The sequence below is a fragment of the Puma concolor genome, chromosome A3, assembly GCF_028749965.1.
Source record: "Puma concolor isolate L17-30 chromosome A3, mPumCon1.1.hap2, whole genome shotgun sequence".
Classification (NCBI taxonomy): domain Eukaryota; kingdom Metazoa; phylum Chordata; class Mammalia; order Carnivora; family Felidae; genus Puma; species Puma concolor.
In genome coordinates, this window is record NC_141669.1 from 117,007,405 (window position 1) to 117,035,145 (window position 27,741).

Here is a 27,741-nt window from a genome sequence, read left to right on the forward strand (position 1 = left end):
ACAAAATGAACAACACTTGTCTACCCAACACCTAAACCAACAAGTAGAACATTACCAGCTCCACAAAAGCTCCCTTTCTAATCATTACCCATGCCTCTGAGTGTAAACAGTAAACCAATACCTAATTCCACAGATGAGGCACTCCAGGTGTTAAACTTTATATACACGAAATCGTATACAGTGTACTCTTTTGAGTCTGGTTTCTTATGTTCAATTTTATGTTTTTGAGATTCATCTATATTATTGCCTATGGTTGGGGTTTGTCCTTTTCATTGCTGTCCCTTTCATTTTATTATTTGAGTATATCATAATTTATCCATTCTACTGGTGGTGAAATTCTACTTCAGGTCAATTTTTTTAAGTACTACTCTGAATATTCTTATACATCTTTGGATGAACATGTGTACAATTTTCTGCTGGATATATACCTAGGACTAGGATTGCTGGGTCATAGAATTTACATGTTCAGCCCTAGTGTATATTGCCAATTCATGTTTTTTAAAAACTGTTTTATTGAGATATAATTCACATACCAAACAATCCGCTCATTTAAAGCATACAATTCAATGCTTTTTAGTATAGTCACAGATGCAACCATCACCACAGTCAATTTTTAGAATATTTATATCACCTCAGAAAGAAAATCTGTACCATTTAGATATTGTCCTCTTCCCAAGGCCCCATTCCCCTATCCTTAAGCAACCCCTAATTTGCCTTCCATCTCTATAGATTTGCCTATTCTGGATATTTCATATAAATATTGGTCACAATATGTGACCTTTTGTGTTTGGCTTCTTTTACTCAGCATGTTTTCAAGGTTCATTCATGTTGTAGCATGTATCAGATTTCATTCCTTTTTATGGCTGAATAATATTCCATCATATGAATATACCACATTTGTGTTACCTATTCATCCATTGCTGGACATTTGGGTTGTTTTCACCTTTTGCCTTTTGTGAATAATGCTGCTATGAACATTCATGCACAAATTTTTGTTTGAACACCTGTTTTCAATTCTTTGGGGCATATATCTGGGAGTGGAATTGCTGGGTCATATGGTAATTCTAATTATTTTTTTTTTTTTTTTTTTTTTTAAATTTTTTTTTTTCCCAACGTTTATTTATTTTTGGGACAGAGAGAGACAGAGCATGAACGGGGGAGGGGCAGAGAGAGAGGGAGACACAGAATCGGAAACAGGCTCCAGGCTCCGAGCCATCAGCCCAGAGCCTGACGCGGGGCTCGAACTCACGGACCGTGAGATCGTGACCTGGCTGAAGTCGGACGCTTAACCGACTGCGCCACCCAGGCGCCCCGGTAATTCTAATTATTAAAGAAATGCCACACTGTTTTCCACAGCAGCTGCACCTTTACATTCTCACTAGTAAAATATGAAGGTTCCAATTTCTCCATATCCTCACCAACACTTACTTCCTTTTTAAAAAATGATTTTAAAAATATTATAATTATAGCCAACCTAGTGAGCATGAAGTGGTATTTCATTGTGGTTTTGATCTGAATTTCCCTAGTGACTTATATTGAACATCTTATCATGAACTTATTGGCCATTTGAATATCTTCCTTAGAGAAATGTCTGGTCAAGTTCTTTGCCCAACTTTTCACTGGGTTGTTGAACTGGAAGTGTGCTTTATATATTCTGGGGACTAGACCTTTATCAGATCTATGATTGCAAATATTTCTCTCATTTTGGGGGTTGTCTTTTCACTCTCTTGGTACTATCCTTTGATGCTGAAAAGTTCTTAATTTTGATGCATTTCAATGTATCTATTTTTTTTCTTTTGTTGCTTGTGCTTTTGGTGTCATATCTAAGAATCATGGCCAAATCCAAGTCATCAGGATTTACTCCTATGTTTCTAAGACTTGTCTGTTTTTTGCTTTTATATTTAGGTCTTTGATCCATTGTGAGTTACTATTTATATGTGACATGGGGTAAAGGTCAAACTTCATTCTTTTGCATGTGGATATTCAATTGCACTAGCACTGTTTGTTGAAAAGATTATTCTTTGTCCATTGAACGATCTTGGCACACTTGTCAAAAATTCAGTTGATCATAGGGCCACCTGGGTGGCTCAGTCAGTTGAGCATCCAATTCTTTTTTTTTTTTTTCTAATTTTTTTAAATGTTTTTATTTATTTTTGAGACAGAGAGAGACAGAGCATGAGCAGGGCAGGGGCAGAGAGAGAGGGAGACACAGAATCCAAAGCAGGCTCCAGGCTCCGAGCTGTCAGCACAGAGCCCGACGCGGGGCTCAAACTCACAGACCGTGCGATCATGACCTGAGCCGAAGTCGGAAGCTCAACCGACTGAGACACCCAGGTGCCCCGAGCATCCAACTCTTGATTTCAGCTCAGGTCATATCCCAGGGTCTTGGGATCAAGCCCCGCATCAGGCTCTACACTGAGCATGGGCCCTATTTAAGATTCTCTCTTTCCCTTTGTCCCCTTCCCTGCTCATTCTCTCTTTCTCCAAAAACAAAAAAATAAAAATTAAAAGAATCAATTGATCATAGATATATAGGTTTATTTCTAGACTTTCAATTCTATTCCAATTATGTCCAGCCTCATGTCAGTACCACACTATTTTGATTACTGTTAACTTTGTAGTATGTTTTTTTCACTTAAAAAAAAAAACACATTTATTTATTTGTTTATTTTTAAGTAGGCTCTAGGCCCATTATGGGGCTCAAACTCATGACCTTGAGATCAAGAGTCACATGCTCTACTGACTGAGCCAGCCAGGCACCCCTGTAGTAAGTTTTTAAATCAGGAAGCTTCATATCTTAACCAAGATATGAAGGAAATACCCAAAATATCTAATTTAGGAAACAAATAGTAAACAAATTGCTGTAGCTGCTTTTGTACTATTTCACTTTCTCCCACTCCCAACATAGCCAAATATAAATCAATCAAGAGCCATGGTTAAGCAATAGTCTTCTTTAATTCCCCTTTGCAAATAGAAGCCCCTGAGCTGGTCCCCACCCCCACCCCTACCCACAACCTGGGAACCCCCAGATGCAAGGCCCCACCTCAACTTGGTGGGAGGAAGAGAGGAGCACCCCCTCCCCAGGATGGTCCATTTAAAAAATCCTAGTTATTTAAGAAATGAGGCTGGGGACAGGAGAAGGGAGCTGGAAGACAAGGTCCAGGTCAGGCCAGATTGGAGATGTTGGGGTTGTGAGGACCCTTGAGAAGGTTTTGCAAGCACATCCCTAAGCTCTGGGCCAGCATGGCTGAAGGAAAGGAGGCAGACAGTCTGACTCCTCAAGGCCCTGTCTGCCTGGTTGTGGACACTGACACTCACCACCACCACCGCCACCACCACCACCACAGGCCTCTGGATAGAGAATTTTCCAGTTACTCTCGGATAGGGTTTGTTAAGCATCCCCTCTGGCCCATGATCTGGGGCATCCCTGGGGTTCCCCTGAGACCAAACCTGGGAGAAGGAGGGACTCTAAGAACATGCAAAGGTGGGGAGCAGAGACCCCCACCCCACCCTGATGCTCTACAGGATGGTGGCTCCAGCTGCGTCTGGGCTCCGAGGGTCTTTCACACCAATGATGAAGTTGTTGGTTCTCCGGCTGCCATGGACCCAGGATAAGACATCTACCTTCTCCACATGGTGACCCCTGGCTTCCAGGAACTCAATCTCTTCCTCTGTGAACTCACCTGAAAACCACCCCCCAACATATACACATTCAGAGTGTTCAGAGCACTGGCGCAGGAGTCCTGTGGTCAGACCCGAGTCGTGGTCCTGGATGCCCCACTGAGGAGCTGCGTGACCTTGGGCAAATTGCTTTACCTCTCTGAGCCTCAGCCTCCTCATGGATAAAATACGGATTATATGAAAACAACACACAACGTTGTCATAGGGATTAAAGGAGATAATACACAGAAAGCACAGAGCTCAGAGCCTTGCATATAGTATGTGATCGATAACATACGGTCATTCTTAACATTGCACAAAGGGCTTTGAGCTCTTCATCTCTAGCGGCCTAGGCCAAGCTGCCATCATCACTTGCCAGGATAGCCAGGATGCAGCCATTACTGCATAGCCCACTGACTGGCTGGTTCCAGTCCTGCTTTCATACAGGTAAATGGAATCCTTTTAAACCATTAGACCACTCACCTCCCCTTCTCAAAACTTCCAATAGCTTTGATGACTCTTAGAATAAAATCCAAAGTCCTTACCAGGGCCTCTAAGGCACAACATCATCTGGGACCTCACTACCTCTCTAAACTCTTGTCCTCACTTCTTTCTACTCTCTCCCTTGCTTACCTCTGCTTTAGCCTCCTTGCTGCCCTCAGGTAGGCCAAACATGCTCCTACCTCAGGGCTTTGCACTTGCTGTTCTATTTGTCTAGAATGTTCTCCTCCTAGATAGTCATGAGACTGGCTTCCTTACTTCATTCCAATCTTCAAGGAGAACTTACCTGACCGCTATCTAAAGTAGCAGCCCTGTCATCTTTACCTTGCTTTATTTTCTTTCAAAGTGCTTATTGCTACCTGTTTGTTTGTTTGTTTGTTTGTTCACTATGCCTCTCTCCATTAGATTATAAGCTTTTTGAAGTCAAGGATGTTGTCTTGTTCACTATTGATCTTCAGTGCCTAGAACTGGGTGAAGACATAGAAAATGTTAAAGTATTTACTGGATAAATGAAGAAATCCCCACCCTCTTACATAAGTTCAGGTCCTCACCATCTCTTGCCTGGCCCATTATCCTAGTTGTTTCTGTTTCTCCAACTTAAATTCTCCCCTCTTCAATCCATTTCCCCTACGTAAAACATATCAGGTCTATCCCAACTCTACTCAAGTGGATGGAAACCATGCTTCTTAACATGGACCTCCATGATAAGCCCTGTAACCTCACCTACTACGGCTCCTCAACAAAGATATGGTTTTCTTATTTCCTCAAATGGGATAATCTAGGGTAGTTCTTGAGGTAAAGATACAACACCGAATAGCATTGAATCACTGAGTCAGAAATGTATTTCCTTTATGGGTCCCTTTTAATCCTTTGGATAATGGCAAGGACTAAGTTTTAGTATGGCCTCTAACATTTCTTTTTGTTTTTCAATGTTTGTTTATTTTTGAGACAGAGTGCGAGCGGGGGAAGGGCAGAGAGAGAGGGAGACACAGACTTTGAAGCAGGCTCCAGGCTCTGTTGAGCTGTCAGCACAGAGCCTGATGCGGAGCTCGAATCCATGAACCACGAGATCATGACCTGAGCTGAAGTTGGACACTTAGCCGACTGAGCCACTGAGGAGCTCCTGGCCTCTAACACTTTTTTTTTTTAATTTTATTTTTTTAATTTACATCCAAATTAGCATATAGTGCAACAATTTCAGGAGTAGATTCCCTAATGTCCCCTACCCATTTAGCCCATTCCCCCTCCCACAACCCCTCCAGTAACCCTATGTTTGTTCTCCATATTTCAGCCTCTAACATCTCTACAATGCCTTCTGGGGCAACAATATCCACCTAAAATCTAAAAACAGTTGACTTTTTATAGCTATTTACCTTTTATTTGTGGCAAATGATGTTATTTTTTCCAATTGTGATTATGATATGAGATTTACCTTTAAAATACACTTACACTGAAAAAGAAGTACATGTATAGATACGCATATGTAAATAATGGTTTAGATGGTGTACAAATATGGCAAAATTCAAGAAGGTGCTGGATAAATTCTTAAGTTTAGGAAACAATGTCTCTAGTCCAGCAGGCCTCCTGGCTGCTCTCTGAACCATTCTTTCTGGCTTTTGCCCATTTGTCCAGAAGGTTCTTTACCCTTACATGCCAAATTCCTGCTCCTACTCCAATGCCCAGTCAGTTGTCACCTCCTCCATAAAGCCTCCCAGAAACCCCAGTGGATGAACTTTCCTTTGGCCAAGCCTACTCCTCATGTTCCTGTCATAGACCATAAGCCTCTCAAGGGTGGGTAGGATGAACCAACCCCCCCCCCCCCCCCCCCCCACCAAGTAACTTAGTGTACAGCCTCACATTCAATAGACACCAGAAGTTATTAGTTGGGATAGCCTCATTATCATCATTTGGGATCCAGAGTGTCACCAGCCAAACCACAGGCTGTGACTGCTGAGGATTTAGGTCTGTGGCTTCTAATGTGCTTCACTCTAGGAGACAGGCAGTAAAGAACAGAGTCTTTGTTATCAGCCACGTATATATTCTAATCTCAATTCTGTCACTGCTGATCTTTGACTACTTTATAACCTCTGTGGGCCTCAGTTTCTTTATCTGTAAAATGGGGATGATAATACCATGCAGGCAAGGACCATGTCTCATTCAATACTCTATCCCTTTTGGACTTGTATAATACATTGTCTGTTGTAATAAAAACTCCTCAAACCTGCACATACTTTCCCACTTACAAAATTAAGCTATGTTTGGGCGCCTGGGTATCTCAGTAGGTTGAGTGTCTGACTTCAGCTCAGGTCATGATCTCATAGCTTGTGGGTTTGAGTCCCCCATCAGGCTCTGTGCTGACAGCTCAGAGCTTGGACCCCACTTCGGATTCTGTGTCTCCCTATCTCTCTGCTCCTCCCCCACTCACACTTGGTTTCTCTCTCTCTCTCCTTCAAAAATAAACATTAAAAAAATTAAAAACAAAAACAACAACAAAAAATAAGCTGTGTCTACAATTAAGCCCCAGTCATTCTTAAAGGAAAGTCCATTTTCTCACCGTAACCTATAAGGTCCATGATGTGGCCTCTACCTGCCTCTCTGACCTCACATCAGTTGCACTTACCCCAGTCTCCTTTCTACTCCTAAGACATGCTGAGCCCACTCCTGCCCTGAATTGCATCTGTTCCCTTGGCCTACAAAACCCGCCCCTGTTCTTTGCATGGTGGGGCTCCTTCTTACTCTTCAGATCTCAGCTGAAATGTCACCCAAGAGAAGCCTTCTCAAGTTATCAAATCAGTCCTATATGTCAGCCCACAGAGCATTTATTTTGCTTTCTCATATTTCTTTGATTATTTCTTTTCCTGTCTGCCTGTAAATGCTGTATCCTGAGCATAATGCCTGGCACACAGTAGGTATTCAATACAAACTACTGAATGAATGGTTTGCAGACTGAACAACTGTATCTTATTTTACAAATGAGGAAACTGAGGCTCAGAGTGGAGACATGCATTTCCCAAGGCTGCACAGCCCGGAAATGACAGAACTGGTTCCAATCCACAGATCTTTCACTGTTTCAAAGGAGTTCATTGGAAGAAACCAAACTTTCACTGGCAGGGAGTTATGCTGGTATAGGTGGGGGAACCCTTGGGAGGAGACCCCTTCTCCACCCAGCTCCTTGCCCACCCCCTGGGGATCTCTGCTGTGCACTCACTGTCCACCTGCAGAAGGTTAGACTGCAGGTCTGGATGCAGACGGCCATGAGCCAGGCTGTCACTCAGGTTCCGGTTCAAGGTCAGGACATTCAGCAAAACCTGTGGGCAGCCAAGAGATAGAAGTCAGGGCTGCCCCAGAGATGGGGATTCAGGACTCCCCAGGTCTCACTCCTTAGCTGGACTTCTAGTTAGAAACCTTACACTAGGGGTGTCATCCGAACAGCCTCAGAAGAGAGGCAGGGCTGTGATGGCCATCCCCATTTCAAAGAGGGGGAAACTGAGGGCCAGAAAGGGAAAGTAACTCACTCCAGAGTTTAGAGAGAGCCAAGGAAGAGGCACCACTAGCAGTCAGTCTCCTATAATCCAGCCCAGGGCTCTCCTCCCTTTTCCCTGGCCAGGACAGGGTTAATAGCTGGGGATAGTCTAGGGCACAATGTGAGTACTTTTAGCTTAGTGGTTGTGTGGGTAGGCTCTCAAACCAAACTGCCTGCCCATTCTTAGTAAACTGGACCTAACTTCTTAACTCCTCTGGGTCTTAGTTTCCTCATATACAAAGTAGAAATAAGGATTCCTTCCAAAGTTGAGAAGGCTAAAAGAATTAACACATGTAACACCATTCCTGGCACTTAGTAAGAATTCCATAAATGTTTTCTCTTGTTATTATCTTCATTTTACATATGAGGAGACTGAGGTTCAGAGAGGTTAAGTGAATTCCCGGAGATCACACAGTTAGAAATTGGCAGCACTTGGACTGGGGCCCAGGGCTGTCTGCTTCCAAAGCTCAGGCTAATTAACTCACTACCTGCCAAAGTATGTGCCTGGCATATATATCAGGTGCTTAAAACATCTGTGTAACTGTTGTGAGACATTTTGGAGAACTTTAGGTCCTTCCTTTCAAAATCAGACCCTAAAGAGAGTTGCTTATCTCTTCAGATGCTGAGTAGAGGCATCATGGGACTTGAGGTTGACAGAACCTAGGCAGCCCAGATGCTATATCACCTTTCAGTTCCACTGGCCCATGATTTTCTATGCAACCTGGAAGACAGGGAGCTTCAGGGCTCCATTTTGGCTAAGTAACTCAGCATAGCCTATGTCCCTAGTATCCAGGATGAACTTGTTACAAAGCAGCCTTGGCCTATGTTTGCTGAGCTAGGGATGAGAACAAGACAGAGACATGAGGCACATCTACAGTCCAGGCCACAGCTTGGCTGCTGGCCACAAAGGGCCTACCATGGAGGAAACCTCACCTGGGTCAGGCTGCTGAGGCCCCGGGCAGCTCCATTGGCCCCCAGTGCGAGGTAGGTCCCACAGAGCCCCTCTGCCGGCCGGACCACAGTGGGCAGCAGGAAAGACAGTGGTCGCTTCCCTGGCTGCACCGAATTCTCCTGTGTCAGAGGACCGAGACCACAGGGGGATAAGAGGTGGGGTAAGTTTTCATGGGGGACTGGTCCCTTCCCAGGCCACAGTTTGCTGTCTGTGAAATGGGCAGGGTTCCTGGATAACTAAGGTGGATCATGGCCCCACTGAATTGCTATGGAGCTACGATGGGTGGCAAGGGAGGGGACCAAGCCAAGAAAGATGGCCAAGAGGAAGAACACGATAATCTACACCCTGGTCATCTCTATCTGTCTTCATCCTGCCAGGGCCCCAGCTCACAGGATGTAAGAATACTAGCCTCCAACTAGACCATAATTCCTATCTCTTTCCTCTTTTGACCAACAAGAGGGCTGAGCCCCATCAGTTCAGCATCCCACAATTGTAGACCATTGTGCTGAAAAGTGCCAAAGAATCAAATGGGGGCTAATATCCTTATTGTACAGATGAAGAAACTGAGGCCAAGAAAGGGGGCAAGACTTTCCCTAGGTCATATAGTGAGACAAGGACAGAATGGGATGAAGTTTCTTCAGGCCCACCAGGCTCCAAGCCCCAGACTTGGGCTGGGAATGAAGTGGACACCTTGTTTTGGGTTCCTTTATAGTAGAAGTTCCTAGAGGAAGTAGGGAAGGAGGCACAGTCATACTGCTACACTTTCTACCTAGCCTCAAGGTTCTCAGGGGAGGAGGGAAGCAAGGCCCTACCAGGCTGGGAGCAGAGTGGTTAGCAGTCCTGTTGGGCCAGGAGAAGTCTAGCATCTGGCTGTTGAGCAGGATCCCCGAGGGAGTGATGAGGCCACTGCCAAAGGGCCGGTTCAGGGAGCTGGGGGTGGAGGTTGGGCCAGGTGAGCCCTGAGGCCGCCCTCACCCCCATCCAGCCCCCAACCCTTCCTGGTCCAGACGATCCCCAGTGCCAGGTTCTGAGTCTGAGCTGGCATACCTGACCATGGCCACGATAAAGTCATCAGGGCCCATGATCAGCACCTGGGCAGCCGTGGGAGCCCCATCCAGCTCGTAGACAGGCAGGAGTGGAGCAGGAGCCGCCTGGGAGTCATTGATGTGGCCCCGGAGGTACGCAGCTTCCACCTTGCTGAAAAGACAAGGGGCAGGAGATGAATACACAGCAGGCTCTCATTACACCCCACCTACCACATTGTGATGCCTGTTTGTGCAATTATTTGATTAATGTCTGCCTCCCCCACTGGACTATTAGGTCTATGAGAGCAGAATCTCTTATTCTGAACATATTCTGAACTTATTCTGAACCAGGAAAGTGTTATTGGACTGACTGAATTTATTTAGGTGTCATTCAGATTCCCTCCTAGAGCCAACTTTTATTTAGTGCTTAAACCAAGAGTCTTTTAGTTACTTGACTTCATTTACTCAGTTAATCCTCCTCTTGAAAGTACCTGGGGCATAGTGGATGCTCACATATTTGTTTCGAATGAACAAACAATTCATTTAATCTAATGTTTTTAGTTTGGAACTGAAGTTTTATTAAGAGTTTAATCAGGGGCGCCTGGGTGGCGCAGTCGGTTAAGCGTCCGACTTCAGCCAGGTCATGATCTCGCGGTCCGTGAGTTCGAGCCCCGCGTCAGGCTCTGGGCTGATGGCTCAGAGCCTGGAGCCTGTTTCCGATTCTGTGTCTCCCTCTCTCTCTGCCCCTCCCCCGTTCATGCTCTGTCTCTCTCTGTCCCAAAAATAAATAAACCTTGAAAAAAAAAATTTAAAAAAAAAAAATAATAAAAAAAAAAAAAGAGTTTAATCAGAGGAGAGTTTTATATACAGGGATCTTTAGTTACTATTAGAATTTTGTGGGGGAAGACTTGGTATATAAACCCTTAGTAACTATTTATTGGATGAAATTACTTGAATGAATTTAATATAGGTGTGTGTGTGTGTGTGTGTGTGTGTGTGTGTGTGTGTGTGTTAGAGCTAAATTGAAAACAACATGCAATTTTCCAGACTTTTTAAAGTTTGACAGAGGGTTTCTTACTTAATAACTGTTGGTTTGGTTATTGTAGTTGATTAGAGAATGACAAGTTACTAAGGATTATTAAAGATTTTCATTCAGTTTTCAACCATAAAGGCTGGTGGCCACACAGAAGAGGCAGAGAGGGCTTTGTTTCAGGTGGATTGGGTGAGGGGAGAGAGGCTTTGTTTTTATTTTTTTATTTTTTTTTAAATTTTTTTTTTTTCAACGTTTATTTATTTTTGGGACAGAGAGAGACAGAGCATGAACGGGGGAGGGGCAGAGAGAGAGGGAGACACAGAATTGGAAACAGGCTCCAGGCTCTGAGCCATCAGCCCAGAACCTGACGCGGGGCTCGAACTCACGGACCGCGAGATCGTGACCTGGCTGAAGTCGGACGCTTAACCGACTGCGCCACCCAGGCGCCCCGAGAGGCTTTGTTTTTAGACTTCACTCTTATTGCTTTGAACTGCTTATTGATTTTGGTTGCTGCTCTTTTTGCTTTTTAATTATAAGCTATTCATTTAGTTTCATTGTTTCCAACTTAATTCATAGAGTTGTTTGAGTAATAAAACAAATTTATGTTAAGTATATTTTTGGTCTCTGGTTTTTTCCTTAGCTAGCCTTTTGGTCAGGTATAGCAGCAATTAAATAGTAACCGTTCTTACCCACTCATATTCCCGGTTACTACTACTAATATTTGTTGAATACTTATTATGTGCCAGACAATGTGCTCAGTGCTTTGCATGTATGACCTTATTTAATCTGTACCACAACCTCATGAGGTTGGCACCATTATTGTCAGGCCCCCTTGTGGAAACAGACTTACAGAATTTAAATTTGTCCAATCCTGTACAGCTAGTGAATGGTGAAGTTGGGATTTGAACTGAGTCAGTCTGACCAGGACCCACAGTCTTACAATATTATGTTGCTAATGTGGATACATTATAGTGTATAATGTATGTATAATGTAAAAATTCCCATCACCTCCAGTAATTGTTTGGAGATTTTTCATTGTTATTAGGCTTTCTTTTTCCACTCCAAAGGGGGCCCAGATGGGCCCCAATAGGTGCCCTGCTAGGGTAAAAAAAGTTTTGAGGGCCAACTCATTGTACAGATGGGGAAACTGAGGTAGGTGCAGGGTGAGGCAACCAGTGTCACACTATGAGTTGGAGCTGAGCTAAAATTGACTTGGGACTCCAGGTCTTCTTGCTTTACCAGTTGCTTTTCATCTGATCCTTTCCTCACATCCACCACCACTTCTGCAGCCCTGAGGGTCCTGCCCTGGGACCCACCTGAGCATGTCATCCATGCTCTCAGTGATGGTAGAATCGTAGACAGGATCTCCCAGTCTGCTGGCCAGGGCTAATGCAATCTTCAGGGTCTGAAAATATAATAGGGGTGTGGAAGAGGCTGCCAGGCTCCTCCCAGGACCCACACTTTTGATCCTCATGTGAGAAAACCTGGAGGTGATTTAGTCCTGCCCCACGGCAGTAACCCATCCCCCCACTCCCAGTGTACCAAGACCCAGGGCAGGGTGGAGGGGTCGGCCTTGCCTCTGCCACCCAGTGAAGAGCCTGTTCCCGGGACACCAGGGTGGTAAGATTGAAGCCTTCAAGGATGTTGAGAGCACTGATGAGGGCAGGCCCTGTATGCGGGGGTGGGGGACTGAGAACCAGGTGGCCTGGAAAAAAAATGGAAATGACCAGATGGCAGGGGAGGGGTCAAGGCATCTCCATATCCCACCATCACGTAGGCTGAGACCCCTGCACTGAACTCCTCATCAGACAGGAAACTGTGCTGAGAGGCAAAGTATTGAGAGGCAAAGGGACCCACACAAGTTCACATGGCAAGTCAAGGGCAGGGCCAGGACTCCAACTCAGAACACTGGTCTTCAGTTTCCTCTTCTGCACAAGGAAACTAAGGCTCAAGAGAACGGTAGTCTGCCCAGAGGCACATTGCAGGCAGAGCAGGGACAGGTGTCCAGATGTCCAGAACTCCTTTTAGCTCCTCCCACAGACCAGGATACTATTCAGGGCCCATCATGGTCCCACCCCTAAAACTTCTTGGGAGCAGCAATCTCCTCTTCCTATTTGAGGCCCCTGTTATTAGATGTTTGGACATCAAAAGAATAATGATAATACCTGACATATAACATTAACTGATTAACTCATTTAACCCCCACAATGGGTAATGTTATCATCCTCATTTTACAGGTGAGGAAACGGAGGCACAGAGAGGCAGCTGGTCCAAGTTTGTAGGAGACAATCTCAAGGTACTGGCATTGGCAAGAGAACCCAGGCTGGGGAGGGGATTTGTAAAATCAAATAAGAATTCAGCATCCATTCTGATCAGGGCAGCTTCTGATAACACCTCATCAAATCTTCATGGGCACCCCTCAAGGGTACTATCTCCATTTTTAGGAGGGAACCACAGCTCACAGTGGGAAGTGACTTGTTCAAGGTGAATGGGACAGCTAGTACTCAAACCCAGGTCTTCATACACTACCACCTCTGGTAGAAGAATCAGGCTAGAAATTGAGGCCTGGAAACCTGAACTCAGAGGTAGCCCCTCCTGGGGTTCAAGGTGATCCAGACCTCCAGGAGGGGAGAGAACCTGAGAACCTTCTGAGGGACCCAGGAAACCACCACTTTGGGTTCAGCAAACATGGATTTCATCCACATCATAGGCTTGGCTTTTGGGATTCCTCTAGTTTTGAGTTTGGCAGGTTAAGTTCCATTCTGTCCCTGGGCCTCAGTTTCCTTTTGACACAATGAGGGAACAGGTTTATAATTGTCTTCAAAGGTTTGTTCAATATGAATTTAGATGGACTCTGGCCTTATGAATTCTTCTTAGGAAGTACACAACAGTGAGAGTGGGGCTGAGGGAACATAGAGCCCAAATCAAGAAAACTTATGGCCAGAACCCCAACTTCCAGGCCTGAACTTTTGGCCAGACCTCCCTCCCCATATCCTAAATACTTGGGGTAACTGACCCCATGACTACTTCAGAAGGTGGGCTGGCTCTGGCTTCCTTCAACAGTTGGCTGGCCAGGCAGCTCACTGCCTCAGTTTCTCTCCTGTAAAATGGGGAGGAATCTCTAGGCCAAAAGGAGGTGGCCATGGACTGGGAGGCTTCTCCTGAGCAGGGACCCTGAGAGCTGGGAGAGAGGTCACCTCTGTAGACGCCACACACAGGATTCTCCACGAGGACACTGTAGTTGCTGAAGTCCTCCTCAGTTATGACACCCCCTGCATGTTGAGCCTAGAGGGGAGAGAATGACCCCATCACAGCTGTGATCCACACTCCACAGTGTAAGCATATGGGCTTGGCCTATGGTATATGCTTGGAATCAAAGACAGATCAGATGTTTCTAACTTTTGTGCCTTCTGCAATTTCCATCATGGCCTTTATGGACCTCATTAGCCCTCGGGACCCTACGGAAAAGACAGGGGGAAAAGCACTACCACTGAGCACCTGCTATGTACCAGACATTCTATGAACGACCTCCTTAGATTGGCATTCAAGGCCCTTTGTGACCTGGCCCCTGTCCAATGCTCCCACCTCATGTCCTGCTATTCCCCAGTGACCTCTGTACAGCTATCTGAGTGAACTACAGTTCCTGAATTCATGACTCCATGGCCTTGCACATACTACCCTCTCTGCCTGTATAAAATGAACATTTTCTGGGGTACTTGGCTGGCTCTGTCAGTAGAGCCTGCAACTTTTGTTGGGGTCCTGAGTTCAAGCCCCACATTGGGTGCAGAGATTATTTTTTTTAAAGGAATATTTTCTACTTAAAGCAGAATTTGCCTACAGATATCAAAACTGAATTCTTCATTTCACTACAATTAACTAAAGCTACTCCAAAACCATGAACTCTGGATGATTCTGGTAGGAATGACCCTCATTGGATGTAACCAAGCATCTATTGACCAATGAACCAACAAACCTATGGGCTCATTCCATCCTTTCCAGCATGGTAATTTTCATTCCTAAATTAGCATAACCACTAGGAATCCTCAATCTCTCTCTCTCTCTCTCTCTTTGTAGTTTTAGTACTTGAAACCCCTGACTTTTAATCCACCCTTGGTGAACTACACACTGAAGTTCTACACATTGAATGACACACACATCATATGTGTTCCTTTGTTGGTCAAATTTTTAAACTCAACTTTGGTGTTTTTTTCTTTTAAAGCTCTGATGGTCTTTGTTAGAGTCTCCTTCATCCCCTTCTCCAGTATATCCAGGTCTGGCTAATCAGAGCATTCCTTTTCCATGCCAGTGACTGGTTTGGGAATAATCATGAGACCTATGATAGGCCAATGAGATACAAGCTGGAGGTTTTTGCTTTAACTGTTGGAATGAGAAATGCTCTTTCTCTGGGATGGTTTGCTGGAAGGATGGCTGGTGAGGAGTAGGTATGGAAAGGATCTGACAGAGAGTGAATTCAAACAGAAGTAGAGTCATGACAGAGAGACAGACAGACCAAGGCCTGACAATGTAGATGGAGCTGTGGACCCAGCAGACCTAAAGCCAGTATTCTGCTGGACTTCCCAGTTAAGTCCATTTGAGATGGGCGTCTATCATATAACCATACCTCCAGTGCCCAGCACAGGGTCTGACGCAGAACAGGCATTCTATGAATGTAGAATGAATGACACATCTATTCAGTTCCCATAACTATATGGCAGAGATACATATAATCACTCCAACGGTACAGATGACAGAATCACAGAGTTGGTGTGTATCCTCATCTTGAACATAATTTTCCATTAGGAGTTTTTAACTACTGACAATAGTTCTCAGAACCCATTACTGCCTCAGACTAAGAGTCTCTGTTGGTTGGTAAGTCCTGATAGTCACCAGTGAAGGAGGGGTTTCCCTCAGTCCCTAGAAAACCCAAGAGCAGGGTGAGCTTGAGGGCTCAGGGAAGCTGAGGCTGATCCTGAGTCTCCACCAGGCCTGGGAGGGACAGGACAAGACTCTGCACAGGTTGGCACCAGCCCTGGAGGGCCCAAAGGTACCTCTTTCAATCAAGACAGAACAGTTCTCTCATCCCAGGGGGTTCTTTGTGCTGCATCCCAGTTAACTGCTCTCACCCCAAACAACCACTAATCTGATTTCTACCACCAGAGATTGGTTTTGTCTATTCTACAATCTCAAGTAAATGGAATCCTCAGTAAATATATGTAGAAAGAAAGACCGAGAAGGAAGGAAGGGGAAGAATACTCCTGCAGTAGGGTCCTTCAGGGCAAGGGGAGCTCCCCACATGCTCACCTCAGCCACCATCTCCAGTGTAAGATTGCCTCCTGCGTAGAAGGCGGTGGGGCCAGAGGTGCCCAGCACATCCAGCACTGCAGCCAGGTCAGGCCGACGCAGCAGTGAGCCAGGTAGTGGCGGGTGGCCCAATGGCAGGAATGTCTCACGGAAACGCTCAGATGCATTGGGCGGAGGCTGTTCGGCCAGGGCTCGGGCTGCAAGCAGGGACAGGAGGCTGGGCTAGGGGCTGAGATGCACCATAGATGAAGTGGCTGACTGGCTGGCCCTAATAGTTCTGGCCCCCCAGAAGCCTGTTATGGGGAAGGTGTGGGGGGGGGGGTGTATATGGGCCCTTCCCAGATCCCCTCATTTGAGGCTGCATCCCTGTGAGAGTAGGATGGGTGGGGAGGGAGCCAAAGGAGCAAACTGGAAGAGAGGTGCTTTTTGGCTTGGGCCCCAAATCTCAGAGGTTCCTTCTCCCCTTCCCATCAACCTCATGCCTTCCCCCCAACCCCCAGGCCCCACTGACCTAGATCATGGGTCACGTTGAAGCCATCTTGGGCCACAGCTGCTGCGAAGGCCAGGACTTGGGACCATGGCAGCCTGGGGGGGCCGGAGAGCAGGGGGTGGAGAAGGTCCTGGGGGGAGGAGGAGGGGTCCTGGGGGAAACTTAAATCCCTGATTAGGGAAAACCCAGAGACTGGAAGAGCAAGGGGGTTCCTGGGAAGGAGAGTCCTGGCAAGGGAAGGGGATATTAGGAGGTGGAGTTGGGAAGGAAAGAATCCAAGGAAGGTAGGAGACGGCCACCCAAGGAGAGATGCAGGCAGGGGCCCCTGGTCCCCAGAGGGAGGGTCTTTACCTGCCATAGAGCTGGTGCGCTTCATGTAGCCCCTTCACCATTCCGGGGACCCCCACCAAGAGCCCAGGCTGGGCGAGGCGGGCAGGTGAGGGAGAGAGGAGACCAGGTCACTGGAAGCGGGGGGCTGGGCTGAACTCCGCAGAGCCCCAAGCCAGGGATGGGGGCTGGCACAGGGGAAAGACACAGGCCAAGTATCCCAGAGGAGGGACAAGCTCTCCCCGGCAGGCATCCCTCCCATTTCCCTGACTTATTATCAGCAAATGCAGAAAGGCGTCCTTTATCTAGCATAGTTGGGGGATTTATAAATTAAGCAAACCCTTTTAAGAGCCAAGACATAACCAATTTAGACAGAAACCTGTCTGTTGGATTATATCTACTCCTGCCTTTTAAAGTAATGGACAAGGACTTTCATTTAACCTTTTCGTTATCACACTACCATTACTCAGCTGTGATAACTCAGGCATGTGTTTGGCTTTTGTCACTGCACCAAATAACTATTTTTCCAAATTTTTCTTTTTCCCTTTGCTCTCAGTGGATAGTGGGTTTGCCTTTAGCAGTTCCTCTTTAATTTTCCAATAGGTTGTGGGCTGGGAAAGTTATAGTCAACAAGCTTAGAATGGGAAGTATGAGATATAGTGCAGGAACTTTGCGATGTCTCAGGCTGCTCAGGTTTCCAGATAGGTGAGGTCGCCAGAGAAGTGAGGTGTTGCTGTATTGCCTATTATCAACCATCCAGATCTTTTGGTTCATTATTTTATTTTGGGAGCTGCCTCTCTTCCTCATAGCCTTAAGAGCATCCTGCTTAACTCTTTTTCTCATTTCCACTGTAATTACTCAGCAAAGTAATGTTTCGGTTAGCAGAAGGGCAGTGAAGGGAGACACCCCCGGACTCTCTCTTCTCACCAGCATCCCCACCTTGGTTTCCCAGGATCTCTGCAGGGCCTCTTCCCTGAGGGCCCCTGGTGCAGACTCCCGGAAGTCAATTAGGTGGCTCTCATTTCGTCGGATGTCATGTACCAGCATCACGCCGCCACTGGGAGAGGCACAAAAGGGGGAGGTTGATAAGATGCTACCCCTCTAAACAATTAACCTGCCACCCTTCAACCCCCAGTGGTGATGGCTAAATCTGTAGGCTAAATCTGTCATCTGGAGTCAGATGTCTGAGCCCTCTCCCCAGCAGGGATTCAAAGACTCAGCTTCTGTAAGAGGGTGGGGGAGTGAAATCAAGGGGATTGGGGACCCAGAAACCATGGACCTCGTCTAGCCTGTTACTGGAGACTTTAATCCCTGATTAGGGAAACCCTAGAGACTGGAAGAGCAAGATGTTCTACCCCTTGCCCCCACCCTAGACCATAGCTGGACCCCTGCCAGCTTCCTGCACCTGCCTCCATGGTATGCCTCTGCTCCCTCTTCCAGGACTGAATTATGTAAGGATAGACTGTATACAACCAAAAGGGGAATTTCTTTGGTAGGGCCTGCAGGGCTGGTCTTGCAGGAGCCAAGATATGGACTTTGTCAGCTTGTCCCTTTTCTGTGACTTGTTTCCATCTGAGATGGAAGTTGCATCTGAGATGGTTGGCCTGCAGCCAAGTAACATAATAAAGAAAGCAAGAGAGATAAACAATAGGGAGTGGCAGGAATTATGGCCAAGTAGAAAGCACAAGCCCCGTCATGCTATTTAGCTCCAGACAATTGTAGCCATGTGGGAATGTGGGCCCAGTGTTACCGAGGCTCCTGATTGTTAAAGAGATGTTGGAAATATGGGTTTTTATGAAAATTCTCAACTTTTTAACAATAGCAAGCAAATTAAAAAATAATTTTTTTCAATGTTTATTTTTGAGAGAGAGAGAGAGAGACGGAGACTGAGCGTGAGTGGGGGAGGGGCAGAGACAGAGGGAGACGCAAAACCAGAAGCAGGCTTCAGGCTCTGAGCGGTCAGCACAGAGCCTGACATGGGGCTCAAACTCATGAACCGTAAGATCATGACCTGAGCTGAAGTTGGATGCTTAACCAACTGAGCCACCCAGGTGCCCTGAACAATAGCAAACAAATTTTAAAAACTTTAAGTGTGGGAGATGCTTGGGTAGCTCAGTCAGTTGAGTATCCGACCCTCAATTTTGGCTTAGGTCATAATCTCTTAGTTTGTGGGTTCCATCCCTGTGTTGGGCTCTGTGCCTGCTTGGGATTCTCTCTCTCCGTCTCTCTGCCCCCTCCCCCACTCTCTCTCTCTCAAAATAAATAAATAAACATTAAAAAAAATAAAAATTTAAGTGTGGAAAACAAACTAGTCTGTGTGTTGGTATGGCCCATAGGTGGCCAGTTTGTAATCTTTGTTTTAAGAATTCTTAGCCTGGGGACTTGGGTTGCTCAGGTGATTAAGCTTCATACTCTTAATTTCTGGTCAGATCATGACCTCATGGTTTGGTTTGTAGATTCCAGCCCCACATGGGTTTGTCCTGACAGAGGGGGAGCCAGCTTGGGATTCTCTCACTCTCCCTCTCTCTCTGCCCCTCCCTGCTCTCTCTCTTTCTCTCTCTCAAAATAAATAAACTTTAAGAGTTCTCAGCCTGGGGTATATTTTTGGAAGATAGAGGTTCCATAGCTTAACCATGCTCACAGGGATTTGTTTTAAGGATTTGTAAACCCGAAAATTAAAGTATCCCTGTGTTAACTAGTGACAGTATACCCCCACCAGAGTAGTTTACAAAAGTCTAGTTACAACAAAGTAAAACACAACAAAACAAAACAAAAACAAAACAAAACTCTTCTGAAAATGCCTCCTCTGACTCAGGTAAGGAGAAGGGTAAAATTGGATGTAGAAAGGCAAAATGCAAGGAGTTGGGGCCTAGCTGCCCCTCTAGTGAAACCCAAAGACCCCCTAGTGAGGCCTACAGACCAGGACACAGAAGGAGGCCTGGGGGAACCCAACCTCCACAGCTGGGAGCTCCTTACCCGCCCAGGCCAGAACTGTGTGGAGCCACGATCCCCAAACACAGGGCTGCTGCCACAGCGGCATCCACGGAAGATCCCTGTTTACTGAGCACCTCGATGCCCAGCGATGTGCAATGGGCAGCATCAGTCACCACGGCACCCTGGTGAAAGATCTGGGAAGGGAAAGGGTTCTAGGTGGGGGCAGTAGGAGACCCCTGCCCCCTTAAGGCACCTCCACCAACCCCAGAATCTCCGCAGGGGCTGGGGGTGCGAGGCCTGCCTTCTTGTCCCCTAGGACTCTTTCCATTATGGCCTCCAGTACCTCTCACCTGATCAGGTGCCTTCCTGGCTCTGTCCTCCTCATACCTTGAGCCCCTCCCTTTGGGACCTTCCTCTTCCATGTCACTGTCCTCTCCCCTTTCCATTTGCTGACCTCCTCCTTCACTCAGCCATTCCGCAATCCCCACGGTCTCCTCAAGAACTTCCTCACTCCCTCCTCTTCGGTTCCCTCCCTCTGGCCCTCACGCAACCCCCTCACCTGAGGGTCCCCGAAGTAAATCTGCATGACAAGCGCCACAGTGACACCCGTGGCAAAAGTGAGGCAGGCCGTGACGATGACTGTGAGCCCGTCCTGGCGGCAGGAGCACTCGGCCGCTGCCGCAGAGAACGGGTCCTTGCGTGTCTCCCGCAGCGGCGACCCGTCCTGGCTGCCCATCTCCGAAGACGTCGAAGGCAGCCGCTGCAGCCGCGCAGACTTCAGGAAGGAGTCCGGGTCTGTGGGGTGGCAGCCGGGTAGGTCTGGGCACCTCTTACCTGGCCCTGCCCGCCTGGAGGGCGGGGCTATTCTGCATGACCCTCTCCCCGCCCCTGTCAAGCAAACCCCACTAGACGGCTGCTCGCCCTTTTTAGCATCTCCCCAATGCACCCCAAAAGGGGGAAGCGGCAGCCCCGGCTGGAAAGACAGGGACCCCCATCTAGGCAGCAGGAAGCTGGATGTCTGGCCCCTAGGCGAAACTTCCTGGGAACCGAGACCCACCCAGGGACCCAGGACCGAGACCCAGGACCCAGGACCCAGGACCCAGGGCCTAGGGCAAAGAATACTTCCTGGAGTGCAAGGGGTTTGAGCCCTCCCTGGAAACTAGATCCTGCCCCAGCTGGGGCCAGCTTTCTGTGCAAGGAGGTAGCTATATAAACTGAATGAACAGGCCCTGGCTTCCAACCTTGCTTGGCTTACCCATTCACTCACTCAACAAATATGGAGGGCCTGCTATGGGTCTGGCCCTCTGCTCAATACAGGGGAAAAGAATAAACAGTTTCTGCCCTCATGGAGTTCACAGACCAGTGAAAGAAAAGAAAATAAACAAACAAAGGAGTATATCATCACAACTTGTGGCAAGTGCTATGAAGGATGAAATGATAGAGAATAATGGTGCACGTTGAAGGTTGCTTAGCTGGGGAAATCAGGCAAGGCTTCTCAGGGGAGGTGACTTTTAAGCTGAGAACTAAGGGATGAGAAGGAGCTAGCCATCATATGTAGAGCAAGGGGTGAGTGTGTGGAGTGTTCTAGAAAGGAGCAGCAGGCACAAAGGCCCTAAGGTAGGAATAAGCTTGGTGCATTAGAAAAAAGTAACCAAGGCCTGAGTGGCTCTGATGTAACGAGCAAGGGGAAAGAGTGGTATGGTGGAGGCTAGGCCAGGTGCACTGGGTCTTGTGGGCCTAGTGAGAAGCTTCGATTTAATCCTAAGAACCATGGGAGGCCATTGCAGAGTTTTAAGCAAGAACTGAAGACATCTGTTTTGTGTTTTAAAAAGATTCCTCTGGCTATCTGGAGAATGAATCTGAGGACTGACTATAAGAGTGGAGCAAACTACTACTTGCTGGCTTACTATGAGTAAGTCCCTTCAAGCCACAAGCCTCACTTTCCTCACCTAATAATGGAGCTAACCCCTAACTGGCCAAAATGGGCATAAGGATTCCATGAGATGATTCTACCAGGCACCCTCTAGTTACTTCTATCCCCCTTCCACGTTGGCCAGGGCTGAGGCCCTCTTCCATCCCATAGTTTTCCTCCTTTGGGTCATATTAGCCTTGAAACCAGTTCTCTAAATGGCCTATAGGTCCTGGGTGTTTGTGAACAGTAAAAAAATAACCTGGTACCTTGGCCTTAATACCCTTGCTGTATGTACAATGTGTTTTAAAAAGTTCATTCATTCAATAAATATTTTGTGAGCACCTCCTACTATGCACTAGGAGGATAACCACTTTAAAAGTCTGTGGGATAATATTGAAAACTAAGTGTTATACTTTCCTGTTTAAAATACTATCATGGTTCATTGATGTCAACACGATGAAAATCCAAGCTCCTTGACCAGGCATTCAAGGCCCTTCAGAATCCATACTTCCCTCTTCTATGTAAATAAGAAACCACGTACATATATAGATAATTTTTAGAAAACGTTTATGGTGGTTACTTCTGGGAAAGATACTGAAGGTAGGAATGAGATGGGGTGGGAGAATTTCTTGTTTGACATTTTTATTACATATATGTATTTTTTTAGTCAATACATATAAATATATTTTTAAGATTTTATTTTTTAAGTAATCTCCACACCCAACATGGGGCTCACACAACCCCGAGATCAAGAGTCTCATGCTCCACTGACTAAGCCAGCCAGGCACCCCTAAATCAATACATATATTTTTATTTTTATTTTATTTTTTAATTAAAAATCTTTTTCTTTTAAAGTTTATTTTTATTTATTTTGAGAGAGGGATAGAGAGCAAGCGGGGGAGGGGCCAAGAGAGAGAATCTCTGTGCTGTGAGCACAGAGCCTGAAAATTGTTTTCTTGTAGACAGAGAGAAAGAGTGTGTACACACATGAGCTGGGGAGAGGGGCAGAGGGAGGGAGAGAGAGAGAGAGAGAGAGAGAGAGAGAGAGAGAGGGAGAGAGATAAGCAGGCTCCATGCTCAGCAAGAAGCCCAATGTGGGGCTTGACCTCAAGACCCTGGGATCATGACCTGAGCCAAAATCAAGGGTTGGATGCTCAACCAACTGAGCCACCCAGGAATGCCCATATATTTTTAAATAAAAAGGAAAAATTGTGGGCAGATAGGAATGGAGAAGAGAACTTTTACTTTTCTTCACTTTTTTTTTTTTTTACTATACACATGTAATTTGTTTTACATTTTTTATTCAAAAAAAGAAACTTGTCTTCTGGAAGCCTCCCTCAGCTGATCATGCTTGCCTCTACTCCACAGCACCAGCACCACATAGTCTTTAAATAAAACTGGAATTTGGGGCGCCTGGGTGGCGCAGTCGGTTAAGCGTCCGACTTCAGCCAGGTCACGATCTCGCGGTCCGTGAGTTCGAGCCCCGCGTCGGGCTCTGGGCTGATGGCTCAGAGCCTGGAGCCTGTTTCCGATTCTGTGTCTCCCTCTCTCTCTGCCCCTCCCCCATTCATGCTCTGTCTCTCTCTGTCCCAAAAATAAATAAACGTTGAAAAAAAAATTAAAAAATAAATAAATAAATAAAAAATAAAACTGGAATTCATTCAACAAACAGATGTTAAATACCTACTGTGGGCACAGAACTCTCCTTGGTCCCTGGAGGTTTCAAAAGAAGTGCAGGAAATGGTTTTGAACTTATATTTATTGATGCTGACTATATTCCAAGCTCTTTATACACATTCCCTCACTGAAGCATTCCCATAACTTTATGAGATAGGCCTATTCTCTCCATTTTGCAGATGAGGAAACTTGGGACTGGGAAAGATGACGCTGCCCACTTAAGGTCATAAAATGAATAAATGACAGAAGCAAGAGTAACTCAAAACCTCCTTTCCATTGCTCCACAAGGCAGAAGCCATTTCCACACTCGAAAGCCAACCTTATAAGCTAATTCTAGTTGATGCTTGTCCTTAAATATGTTTTCTCCAATCAGCTATGAGGGACCAGGAGGTGAAGGTGATATGGTTTCATTAGAGTTAGATTCATGCAAGACTTTTTATTCCACCAGTCAATCATTAAGTTATTCATTTATTCAACAAAAATATTTACTGAATACTTTACTGTGTAAGCACTAGGGCAATAAAACCATTGATTTTACTGATATGTAAGAGCAACAGCAGGACACTGGGAAAAGGTTAGTTTGGAATCAGAAGACATAAGTCTTTTGGGAGAAAGATGATGAGTTTAATTTTGGTGATTCTGAATTTGTGGGACATTAGCAGTTGTCTGGAGGCAACTGGCCTAGTAGGCATTTGATTTTTATCTGCTTAGATGCCATTTCCATTCAATTTTCTTTTAGAAAATACCATCTCCCTTCTCTCATTCCTCATTTTCTCATTCCTGACCAGAGTGAGTATATGACCTAGGTCTAGCCCATCAGAACAGGTACCTCTATACAGTAACTGGTTCAGGGACAGGCATGTGACCAGCACCAGTTCAATGAGACTAAAACTTAGTTCTATTGCTGGAACCATTGGGGAAGAGGAAAGCTTTCTTTCTGCCTAGATTGCTAAGATAGTACGGGGTAAACCTGTTGCTGCTGGGGACATGTTGACCCACAAGATGAAAGCCAATTCCTTTTTAGGTGCCTTGATCCAGCTATACTTGAGGCCCCATATCCCTGGATGTTTCAGTTATGCTATCAAATAAAATTCTCTTTTAAGATTAGCTCAGTTTTAGCTGAGTTTCTGACAAAAGAATACTGAACAGAGTTGACTTGCTAAGTCTAGAGCTCAGGAACGATATCTTGGCTAGAAACTGAGTTCATCTCTGGCTTGCTTATTCCTTAAGCGCAGAATCATTAAAGATTTTTGAACCAAGGAATGACATGACAGAAGTTCAAGGTAGTGGATAGATTGGGGTTGGGGAGGTAGAGGGGAGGAAGAGGCAGGTAGTAGCTAGAAGCCTATGGGTAATACAAGTAAGAGAGGATGGTGGCTTAGTCTACAGTAGTGGTAGCAGGATGATGAGATGGAATCTGCAAGATACTTGGAAGGACAGAGAGCATCTGATCACCATTTGGAAATAAAAGGAAGGAAGGAAATCATGGGTAGCTCCTGGGCTTCTACCTTGGAGACTGGACGAATGGCAGTGTCACTAATTGAGAATGACATTGGGGGGAAGGGCAGGTATGGGGAAGAGATGATAAATTCAACATAGATCATGCTGACAGTCAGGCACTTGCAGGACATCTAGAGGCAGATGCCTGCGACAAAGAGGAACACATGGGCCTGAAGCTCAGGAGAGAGTCAAGAATTTCCCCAACCTTGGAGTGGTCACCATTTAGCTCTACTTTTTCCAGGGTCAGTTGTAGGGTACCTGGCACTTGGTTCTGGGGAGTGGCAGGCTAGAGGCTAGTTGGGCACAACCAAGGTCCTGGTTAAGAGGATGGGACAGTGCCAGTAAGTGGCACCACCAAGTTAATAACATAGGAGATCATGTTAGCCAACAGGCTAGTCCAGCTGGCCAAAGAAGCCTTGGGGCCTAGAAGTTGTGCTCTGAGACAAAGCATTGAAATGACTACATAGGTATGATGGTAAGAGTCCTTGGAATTTTAGTGTACAAGTGTGGCATAAGGTGCAGGTTCCAAGAAACTCAGGTGACAAGGGTCTCTGTTGGAGTTTTGTATAGATGAGGGCAGAATCTATATTAACTCCCCAAGGTACTCCCTCCCCTGCTAGTCTTTCATCCTGAGATCTCTCTCATTCATTTATTCATACAACAATTTTTATTAGTGCTTAGCACTGTGCTGGACGGTAGAGAAAGGATGGTGAACAAAACAGTCATGATCCCATCCACATAGGGCTTACAAATATGGAGTAATCACATGACTGCTCAAATAATCACAGGTTTGATAAATGCTAAGACATTTATAGGGAGCTAGGAGAAAACATGTCAGGGGTTTTCCAATCTCTAGGTTAAGAGAGATAGACATCCCCAGTTGAGCTAGAAGAGGAAACTAAGGCCCAGGTCAGGATAGGACTGCCCACTGTCATACAGAGTCAAGCCAGTGCTGAGATCAGGAGTGGCACTCCTGACCCCTGAATAAAGGGCATAGTTTCAGGCTGTTATCCACCAGGACACATCTTCCCATTACTCTTCCTGTTACCTCCTGATTCCAGGGTTACTCCCTCTGGAAAAGAAGTTTTGATCTGCAGCTTGGACATGTGATGTCCATAAGCCTCCCCCTCCAGGTAGGGTACAGTCTAGTTAGGTTGGCAGGGGCTGTGAGTAAAGGCCAGATGACTGGGAAGTTGTGGAGGGGGAAGAGTTTGGAGCTTTCAGCCTGGGAATAGCTACAGAAGGGTCAGGCTGGAGAAGGCTGGGTCAGAGAAGTAGGATCTGCCTGCCAGGCTGGTAAGGGAGAGGGCTCAAGTGCAGGCACTGGGAGGAAGACAGAGTTAAGCAGAAGGATGCTCTAATGCCAGGAAGTGACGTTGAGGGAAAGAAGGATGGGGGATGGAGGATGAAGAATGGAGAGGAAGATAGAGCTGGGCCACATGGATAGGAGGCAGAGCCCTAGGGAAGAAATGCTCAGAGACCTCTTGGCCCTCAGGTCTCCCCCCTCCCTACTCTTGCCCCTTGCAGTCCCTGCAGAGGGCCAAGAACACAGTAAAATTCTGGAGCCTGCTTCCTAGGGGGCAGGGTACCTTACTAACATCCTGGCTTGATCCATGGCTCTGGGAGGGGTGAGGTAATCCACAAGGCAGAGAAGGCACTCTGGTCTCCAAGGACTCTGAGAGGTCATGCAGTCCATCCCCCTGTCTCCCAATACCTAGCCCTCACAAACAGACGGGAATCATGCCCTCTGTACCCCTCCGGGGACATGAAGAGATCCTCAGCTGCTCCCTAAGGTCTCTCCTTCCCACAATCCTTGGCTGTGGGAAGTTCTTCCCAAGACCTAGCCTCTACCCATCCTGCTGCAGTCTGTTCTCTGTGACTAAAGAACGGCCTCTTCTGGGTGATCACAGCTGTTTCTTAGCATCCTCCCTCCAAAACTCCTTCCTTTTTAGTTGGTTCTTCCCAAGAGGTAACCCCAATCCCTGCTACTGCAATCCCTGGCATCATTCTTCCCTGTCGCATCCTAAGCCTCCAAAGCAGAAATGCATCTCCAACCTCACTAGATAATTAACAGAGACAAGGGAGAAGAAGGGAGGGGTCCAGGAGGAAGGGGATCAATTAGGGAGATGGAGACTGGAGGTGATGCTCCGCGCAGATGGAGGAGGACCGGGGACGTCCCAGGGGGCAGGGACTGGGCCAGCGGGCCTCACCGGTATCGGGGTCTCCCAGGAAGGCGTCCTCGTCCTTGCGGCCCCTCAGAGGGGCCGCGGGCGCCGGCTCGTCCTCCGGCAGCCTCGGGAAGCTGGTGATGCTCATGTAATCCACCGGCGAGTAAGCGCCCAGGGCGCTCTCCTGACTGGCCTCGTTCTCCGCCGCCATCCTCGCCCGCGCCCCCCAGCAGCGCAGCGCCTGCCGGAAGTGGTGCGGCGGGGGCGAGGGGGGTGGGGGAGGGCGGGGCCTGAGCTCTAGGGCAGCCAGGAGGGGGCGCCTCACCACAACCCCCGCGGGCGTAGGGTCTGACTGCACACCCCTCCTCCACCTAGCGCTGTCAGCCTGCAGTCGACCTGCAGGTGGGCAGTGTGAGTGTGGGATCATAGACTGGGATGGGGTCTCTGCAATCTGAATATTTACCATCATTTTAAGAGTTTTTGATGTGGTTCTGAAAGGATACTTGGAGAGAGAAATAATGGTGGTGATGGTATGGCAGGAGTTGAGAGGGAGGGATAAATGGGAGAGGAATGGGTCTCTGTAGTCTAGTTGTCTGGGTTCTATTCCCTGTGCTACCACTTATAAACCATGTCATCTTAGGCAAGACATTTAATCTTCTTGAGTATCAGTTTCCTCATCTGTAAAACAGAATAACAGTATTCATCTCAGATGGCTGTGAAGATTAAATAACATGTCAG

At 46.7% G+C, this 27,741-nt stretch overlaps 1 protein-coding gene across 5 annotated transcripts; it reads right to left on the reverse strand.

Annotated features, from left to right (window-relative positions):
• Positions 1-2,936: 2,936 nt before the first annotated feature.
• GGT7 (gamma-glutamyltransferase 7) lies at positions 2,937-27,266 on the reverse strand. 5 transcript variants are annotated; one of them, XM_025931893.2, is made up of 15 exons: positions 27,046-27,266; positions 20,306-20,541; positions 19,789-19,940; positions 17,752-17,869; positions 16,837-16,904; positions 16,507-16,580; positions 15,996-16,192; positions 13,892-13,979; positions 12,272-12,399; positions 12,011-12,099; positions 9,684-9,833; positions 9,449-9,566; positions 8,618-8,755; positions 7,377-7,469; positions 2,937-3,683 (listed from the first exon to the last, which is right to left on the reverse strand). In XM_025931893.2, the coding sequence occupies exons 1-15, from the start codon at positions 27,212-27,214 to the stop codon at positions 3,621-3,623; spliced, it is 1,881 nt and encodes a 626-aa protein (XP_025787678.1). In that variant the 5' UTR covers positions 27,215-27,266; the 3' UTR covers positions 2,937-3,620. The 5 variants fall into 5 exon arrangements, with proteins under 5 accessions (XP_025787678.1, XP_086558165.1, XP_025787677.1 ...); XM_086702039.1 differs by having other exon boundaries at positions 7,370-7,469; positions 17,740-17,869; positions 27,046-27,264; XM_025931892.2 differs by having other exon boundaries at positions 7,370-7,469; positions 27,046-27,263.
• Positions 27,267-27,741: the final 475 nt, after the last annotated feature.